The 8,943-nt window shown below is 36.1% G+C and overlaps 1 protein-coding gene across 1 annotated transcript in view; it reads left to right on the top strand.

Annotated features, from left to right (window-relative positions):
* LOC103777638 (src kinase-associated phosphoprotein 2-like) overlaps window positions 1-8,943 on the top strand; it is a 93,409-nt gene that overhangs the window by 43,211 nt on the left and 41,255 nt on the right. Inside the window, exons 2-3 of the mRNA XM_008945197.1 lie at window positions 4,898-4,975; window positions 5,689-5,772. Of these exons, the coding sequence (XP_008943445.1) occupies window positions 4,898-4,975; window positions 5,689-5,772 (162 nt within the window). The remainder of the gene's footprint in view (window positions 1-4,897; window positions 4,976-5,688; window positions 5,773-8,943) is intronic.

The following is an 8,943-nucleotide window of genomic DNA, read 5'->3' as shown; positions in this document are numbered from 1 at the left end:
GAAGTCTCCACCATTATAATAGTTAAACCCATAGTCCTCTACTAGGAGAGCAAGCTGTAATCAACTACTTAACTGTTGCTGAATTACACTTATCTCCACTTCGCCTGTTTAACTTCCCATAAGCATGCTAAGCACCTCTTTAGAATGCATTGACCTCTAATTACTTCTTGCTTTATGTATCCCTTAGCCCACATTGAAGAAATAAAAAATATTCATAATGGCACACAGTGCAGAATGCAACCTGGTTTTGCTTTACTTATTTTATATACAGAATGAAATTTTAACACATTTGGGTCTTCCAAAAATCAAAATGCCAGGCATATTAATTGAATTCCATGCTGTATCATGTGAAGTGATGTTGATGAAACTGTTTTTAAGTAATAGGCCAAATTCACTATTGCAGTAGTGTGTGAAATTGCATCATTAAGACTTTTGAATGTCTTATTACCAAGTTGCAAAAATTGCAGCCATGCTGTAAGCTGTAGTCAGATCTTTCTGTAGTCATAAGATGCACTGGCTTTGTGCAGTGGAACATGTACGTTAATACACCTACATAAGTAACGTTCATGTTTTTCTGAAGTCAAAGCATGACTGGTAGAAAAGCTGGCTTTATGCTTGAGTGAGAGCATTTCATTTTCTTTTCACTGGAGGAATTTTCAGCCTGGCAGCAATAGCATTGTAATAACTGCCAGCTGCTCACTTGGCACAGCACTGTCTAGAACCAAGAGGAAGAGTCTGGTGCATTATATGTATAATTTACTGTATAAAACTTGAAGTTTTGGGCCTCATGAATATTTTGACCTGGCCTTTGATGGCTTTTGTACGCATCAATCTGGGAATATGCATGTGGAGCATAGCTTGCAGATTTTAGTTTGGTGTACAGTGAAGTAATTCCCACTAGGAAAAGAAGAGAAATTATTCTTGGAGGTTCATCTGTGACTGGGTGGTCAAAAAAGAAGGAAAGCCTTTAACATTAAGCAGATGGACCTCCCTCATTTTATATTGTATATTAGGGATGCAAGATAATAATCTCTCCAAATATTAGATAATATTGATCTGATTTTCACATCAAAAGAACAAGGTTCATGACATTATTTTGAGGTAGAAACTCAAGAATGGAAAGGAGGCTTTCTTTTGTATTCTAAACTCTGTGCTTGCCCCATTGTCAGGGCAATGATATAGCAGAAATTATGTCTGAAAGGGTTCACAGGGGCAATTGTGCCTTTCTCCACTTGTAAACTCACAAAGCTTTAAGACACAGAGCACTCACAATGCCACTTTACTCTGGTATTTAAAATTGCCTTCGGAAGCTACAGTGTACCAAAGGAGAAACCAGGGAATACTATGGGCCTTTTTAACATCCTTGAAGTGTATCTGGAAACAGACCATACAGGTGTAGGAAGCAGGTAGGAAGACCATGATGATCTCTGCTGGTCTGACTTTTGGAGAGAAACTTTGCTCTTGCCTTGTAGTCAGCTTGACCATAAGTATCTGAGCAACACTGAGACACTCAAGAAGTTTAAGGAGGTGCTGTCTTGCATTCCTAGGCTGGAAGCTCTTTGCATCTCTACGTTTCATTTCTTATAGTGGACAGTCTCCAGTGAAATTAGAGGAAACTGAAATTCAGGCCACTTCACCTCCCTCCATTATAGTATTTGGGAATTCAGAGCCCTAAAAATCTAAAGGAGTATGTGTTTTGAAGCAAGTTGTTGAATTTACTTTATTCTTCATAAAAAAACCAATGATTGAAGCAATATTCTATTTATTAAAAAATTTAGTAGTACCTTTTTTCTTGGCAGTCTTTCTCTATGTTAAATAGACTCTTTGTAGAAGGAACTGTCTTATTCTGTATCCCATGCTGTAGTCAGCTAATAAGTCTATGATCTCAGCTGCTAGTGTAATGTAAACAAATGCTTCTTTACTATGACAAAGCACTGCTTTAGGGAGACTTTTCAGGATTTTTATGCCAAACCTAATCTATTTCAAATGAATGGGGAAGCAACCTTTTGATGGGTATATACAGTATATCCGTGTTTGTGCCTTTTTCCCCACACATGTGCATGACACCTGTGGTTAATGAGAATCTGCGAGGAGGTGTTTCTTTCTCTTTCCTTTATACTTTTCATACTACTTATTCTTCCTCCCCTTCCTTCTGGAGGTACAGGGCAATGAAAGAAGGAATTTAGCCAGATTTATGCTTTTTCTTTCATGTACAGCTGTATGTGTCTTGGGATATTACAACTGGGTCTGTTTCTCCTGCCTTTCCACTAAAGTTCCATCATATTTTTTGGTTCCCAGGCTTCTCTGACAGAAGGATGATAATATGCATGTGATCTGTTTCTACTTCAGCTACTTAGAGACTGTGAGTGGCAGTGGGGCTGACCAGCTGCTCCTTGTTTTGTGGAGTTACTACCTCAGTTGGTTTGAGAGACAGAAAAAGAAACTGGCTTACAGGTTGAGGGTAGGAGAAGGACTTCCTTCTATGGTGTCTCCAGAACAGTGGAAGGCTGCCTTTCTTTTTTTCATGCAGGTCCTTTTCCTTGAGAGCTTGCAGTGCCCTGTGAAAAGTAAGTGTAGTTTCAGGAAATCCCATCATCAAATTTATCTCAACTTGTCTTAGCAGAATTAGCAAAACTGAGAGTGGAATTCTGACTTTCAGAAGGAGTTCAGATGAGTTTCTACCTACAGGGAGAACAGCATTAAGGAATCCCCAAAGTATATGTTTCTCTGGGACTGTATGTCCCATTTGACTTGACTGTTCACTAAATGATTACTCGACAAGCTTCCTCATCAAAACCCAAACTGATGCAAAGCACAATGTATAAAATTAGACCCAAATAGTCGTTGAAGTTCTCAAATTATAAAATTTAAGAATGAGCTGATTTTGTTTGTTTAGTTAGGTTTTGTGTCTTGTACATCTGTGGGCATGCACTGTTCTAAAATGAGCCCCACTGGATGAGGTAAAGCTGTAAGTGTTGCACACTGATGCCTCCCAATGACCAATATAAAGCAGCACACTGTGTATTTGTAAAACTTTTCACCTCTCCCACTCATAATATCGTCATTAGATCATTTTGTAAGCAACTATTAAACTTATCATGTACCAGCCAGTGAGTGTCTTTGTGTTAAAGTCTCATTTAACATTGTGCACTGATTGTGTATTATCAAGGAAGGGGAAACAGCTGCATCATTCTACAATACATCTACATGGAGCAAATAGCTCTTGTGTTTTTAGCACAGTAGCAATAATTCCACAGAAGCAGCAATGATAGCTAATGTACTTTTCATTTTTAAAAACAATATGAATAAAAATGAAGTGGAAATGTCAACGTATATAAAATTCTACCTATTGCCTTATGGTATCCAACAAAATCTTTTGTTGTCTAAAGAGTCAGTTGTATTATTTAAGGAATACATTCTTTTTTTGAGTATTTTTATACTTTAAAAAGTAACATTCTCTGCATGTTACTATCTCTTTTTCTTGTCTTTCCTCTCACAATTGTATTTAAGACTACAATAAACCAACACATCTGTATACACTGATTTAAAAAAAAAAAACAACTAATTTAAGGGACGACATAAAAATCCAGGAACTTGGATCACCTTCCAGAGACAGTGTTCTTGGTTCAGGGTCAGACAATTGATCTTTAACCCACACCTCATAGTTTAAAGTGTTGTTTTAGCACAAGAGATTGTTTACTGATATCAGTCCTTTATTTGTATGTTTGTATTGGTAGGACTGAATGTGATTACATTGATTTTGATGACTAATTGCTGCCTTGTAAATTTGCCACCTACACACAGTGATTCTTATGAATATTTGATGATAATAAGTAGCAGGAACTTCCCTATGATGTTCACATGTGCTTGAAAAACCAGCAGCACAGGAATAGCTTTTGTTCTGAGTGGTTTTGGTTGTGGTTTTTTTTGGTTTTTTTTTTTTTTTTGGGGTGTGTGTGTGATAATCAGTATAACATTTTTATACATGTTAATTATTAGACATATTCCTATTCTTAATACTAGGAGTTCCATTTAAATCTTAGTTCTATTATTGTAGGAGGAGAAGGATGCAGGCTGGAAGATGCAGTTTTTAACATCTAGATTTATATTTTAAGTTGAGAGAGGGTCATCTGGTCGGTCCATGCTTCTTGCTATCAATTGGCAGTCGAGAAAAAGGAAAGAATACAATGGAACATGCCATTTTGCAGATGCAGCTATGTTCTACAAGATCTAAAATTACAATCAATGACTTTATAGACTTCTGCCCAATGTCTTTGGTCTGTCCAGTATCACCTTATAGATCCTATAGGCGGTACTTTTGTGTCGTAATTGTAAATTAGATAGTATGTGTCAATAGCAGGTATTGCCCTTTATCATTTCTTCATCTGGTTTCTTTTCTTTGCAGACAGTGTAATAGAGGGTACTCACCTTGTATGTTGTTTCAAGATGTTTTTGTATGAATTTGGCATTGAAAACCACGTTTCTAATTCAATTGTCTTGAATTGTGATATTTGGGTTTGTTTGCACATTTGAAAACTTACTGCTTTCATTATCCCACTTGCTTTACAGACCACGTTCAAAACACAGACTGATGTTTTCTAAGTTGCTGTAGCTTGCTTAGTTACATATTTTTCCTTCTGAGACTTGCAGGGCCTGCTACACAGCTATATTTTTCCTTACTAAAGTGGTGAGGACAGCAGCAGCAGCTCTGACATTTATAGTTAGAGGGTCTTTGTACTTAAAGTAATCTGGCAAAATGTCTTTTAGAACTATATTTTTTCAATAGTTCCTGCATATTGAGTGTAAAATCCATAAGTTTATTAATGCTATTATTTTTCTTGAAAATGCTACATTTTTCTTGAAAAGTGCTGCTTTACAGAATTTGTTTTTCTTTCAGGGAATCATTTTCCTCCTGTTGCAGCTCAGGATCTTAATTTTGTTCTGAAGTCTGGATACCTGGAAAAACGCAGAAAAGGTAAGGCTAACTATCTTCGTGAAAACTAGCATTTGAGGTTATACACACAAATAACTTTATACAGGAGTGATAAACAGAAGCTGAAATGTTGAAGCATTATTATGCAAAAGAAGCACAGCACATAACTGCTCCTGTGGCATTAAAAGAAAATCCTATTTCTTCATTGACTAAAAAAATCATGCTCTGAAAGTCCGCTGTCGGCCATAATTCAGAGACTTTCAGATATTTTTGAAGAAAACATTAAGAACGTATGTAAAAGTACCATATGTTGACTTCATGTTTCAGTGAGCATCAAGATTTATTTTCCTTCAAGAGGGCAAATATTGATCTCAGCTTTGATTCAGTCAATATTTACCTTGATTCAATAAATCTTATATTGTCACTTTAATACCCACTTAATGCTGCAATAACTCTAGGAAATATTTAGGAAGTTGTTCATTATTTCCTTATATTTAATGTTACACATGACTTCCCTCTTTATATGATTTCAAATTCCCATTTGTTCTCTTACTTATTCTTCTCTTAATTTTTATTTCTAATTTCCTTCTCTGTGCCATGCATTTCTCTTCTTCATACCCAGATTTTGTTTCCTTTCCTTAGCGCCTTTCCTGTCTGCTCCTCCCTCTTAACCCACCCTTGAAAAGAAGTAACAAAAGAATGTTTGTGTTCAATAATGTCATATAGTGATATAACCCAAATTATGTTAATTGCAGACCACAGTTTTTTTGGCTTTGAATGGCAGAAGCGTTGGTGTGTTATCAGTAAGACTGTCTTCTATTATTATGGAAGCGATAAAGGTAATTATAACAATTATGATAAACTATGAAAATGATATTTAATGCACAGAACACTATGAAAGCTTAGTGGAGTTGGAAACTGCAAATCTAAGATCATTTTAAGAAAGCAAGTGAAACTTTTAAAAATAGTTGGTTCTTAAACAGTGCTATGAATTTTAAAAAAGTGTAAATGTTCAGAATCTGTAAGTAATTTTCTTTTCTAAAGTAGGGAAACTGAGAAAAACAGATTAAGTTACTTGTAAAACTATTTTGTGTGACAGTAACAGCTAGCTATTATGTTTGATGATATGCTGGTACTTGATGTACTGGACAGAAAACGTGGGTTGTTGTGTTTTTTTTTTTTTTTTTTTTTTTTTTTTTTTTTTTTTTTTTTTCTGTCTAAATAGGATTTTAATTTTAAAACATCCAGTAGCAATTATACCTTCTGAGTTCTGTAAAGATGGTTCTATCCAGGAAAATGTTAGTCCTAAAAATTCATAGTGGAGTTCCGTGTTTCTTTCTAAGTAGCTTATGTTCTAAAAAAAACCCAGAAATGAAGCACTATATTTAATTAAAAGCCAGTAAAGCTGGCTTCTGAAGGTGACTTTTAAATTTTAGTGGCCAGTTTAGAAAGAATCTGGCATAAATGTTGGGATATCACTTAGAATTTATAAAATTAACAGTAAAAGAAAACATCCTTTAAATTGTGTGCCAAGTATATTTGATGTTTAAGGTTAAACCAAATGATACAGAAACATATCTGAGTAAATTTAAAAGTGCATTTATGTCTTCTTTTTTCATCCAAAAAAGTATTTATTCTTGGGCAAACTTTCCATTGAAGCTTTTATTTTTTTTCTTCTGCTTATATGTGTGTGACTCTACTTGAGATTACCGCAGGTAGCTATTTTGTGTTGCTTTATTCAAAGACTAATTTAATTTGGTCCAACATGTCTCATTCCTCAGTATGGTGACTCATTTAAACTCACACGCTCTTTAAAAACCAAAGAAATGAAATAATGCTATAATTTTAAGTCAAATTTTCATCTTGCTACAATTTCCCATCATATTCTTTGTTTCTAGTTTTTATTAGTATAACTGCTAAATGTTCCTTTTTCACCCCTTTACTCTTTCCTTGGGATTTATGGATTGATGAAGCTTCAAAAACATAAACAATCTATATTCAAATATTTTAAGGAGGTGTGGCGTAACACTGATTTGTCAATAATGATGGATTCCTTTCTCTGGAAGATTATCTTGTGCTGTTTGTTTATGTGTAGCTATACATTACCAAGTACTTAAAAAATGGCAGGTTGTTTTTGTTGCAATATATTGCTAGTTCTTAAAGATTGTTCTGAATTTTAAAACATTGGTCTTCTGCTTTTTTTAAATTTTTTTTTTTTTTTTAACTTTTTCTCCCCCTATGTCTGTATTAATGATTATTTATGCTTCCTAGCCTGTGGTCTTTGGATTAAGGCAGGAAAACTTCCCAACTTCCCACCTGCTCTTCTTACAGCCTTTTTAAAGATTTTTTTCTTTCTCCTTTTGCAACAACCTGACTATCAAGGCTGGGTTGTAACTTCTAATACCTGTGCTGAAACTCAAGATACATTGAAGCATGTTCCCTAGCACTTGCCAGGCTGGTGTCATGTTAGGAACTGACTGTGTTATATTGCGGGGTCTCTTTCCTTTATGGATCTGTAGAGAAATGCTTTGGCTTATATGTTTACAGCTTTTTGTAGGCTAAGTTGCTAGTTGCTGTTGAAACTGAAGTGTTGTCCTCATGGTCTTCAAATGTATGTGCTGCTGTTTATCATGCTGTTTAGCCACAGTTTGTCAGCATGGATGAGGTGTGTGATGAGATAATCCTGAGGAGATCAGGCATTTAGTCACTGGAAAAAAATGAAAGTTTTTTTCACTCCCACTATTATGGCCAACAGTGGTCCCTGCCCTAGTGTGCTGTCCTATTGGGGCTCTTCTTTTGCTGTGACCCTTGATGCTGTACTAGGTAACTTGGACCGTGTAGAAAATCAGTGTGTGTTCTTACCAACTGTAGAATAGCAGTGAAGTGTGAATTTGGGTGGCTTCATACAAATTGCTGCCACCTCCTGAATCACTGAGGTGGCATCTAAGTGATGCTGGGCTGCCCTAGACTGTGCAGTGTCTGCAGATGTTTTGTATCAGCTGGGTCCTGGTTTCTGACAAGTCTAGAGCTGATTCACATAAGAAAATTCCTCCTCAGTGGTGTGAACCCAGTTTGAAGAGAGACAGGGATTCCATATGTGCTTAGTTCTGCTGTCTGTGTCACTTCTAATGGGTAATGGAGTGCTAGTGTCTGTGTGTAATGGAACACAGAGGCAGCAGGGATTTCTGGGTCCTCCTTGGCTTATTTTGCATTATGTTTTTAAAGCCAGGCACTTAGGTGAACAATCTGTGGTGGATATTTTGTGTCTGGTGCAGTGTGTATTTTGTTGGGCAGAGTTTGATTTTCATGCTTAAGTATCAGTGTAAGTGTAACTGAATGCTAAATGTGAGGTTATAGGATGCCTTTTTATTAGATGGTGTAGATATACTGTTTCCAAAATACTTTAGATTCTTCTAACTTTCCCCCTTTTACACTGGGAAAGCAGTTAAGTATGGAAGTGTATAAATCTCACAAGCAGATGTAAGCAAGAGTTTCAGAATCATTTATTCAGAGCCAAATGATGAAAAATATGAGGCCTAGTCCAGAAGAATATAGTACAAGCTAAAGCCTGTGAAAATACAGTAAATGAGTGTGTATTTGTGCATGTGTGTGTTCACCTAAGAGGTTACAAGCATCCTTCCAAGGGTTGTGATGCCTGCAGGCTAACGAAAGTCTTGTTTCCCTGTTGCCTCCTCTATTTTCTCATACATTTGGTGCATCATTGGATAGTGAAGCAATGTTATTTAGTCCTGCAATATAGACAGCTCTAAGGGCATCACCTACATTTTTCTTCCCTGATCAATTATATGTGGAGTAAACGGAGGGAACACAGCTTAAAGGTTTAACCTTATTAAATGTTAGAAATAGGTACTACAGGAAGCACACATATATTTGTGCTTGTGCTGCAGTGTCTGTTGCCAGCATGTGGCCCACAGCGTTGCAGAGAAGTGTGTTCAAATGTCAGAGCTGGCTTGGATTTCCAGAAGTTTGCCTGGTCCTTCTTTTCATAA

This window comes from Merops nubicus, unplaced genomic scaffold, assembly GCF_000691845.1.
Source record: "Merops nubicus isolate BGI_N331 unplaced genomic scaffold, ASM69184v1 scaffold8618, whole genome shotgun sequence".
NCBI lineage: Eukaryota > Metazoa > Chordata > Aves > Coraciiformes > Meropidae > Merops > Merops nubicus.
The sequence above is the reverse complement of the archived record's forward strand: the minus strand, read 5'-3'. Positions and strand labels throughout refer to the sequence as shown.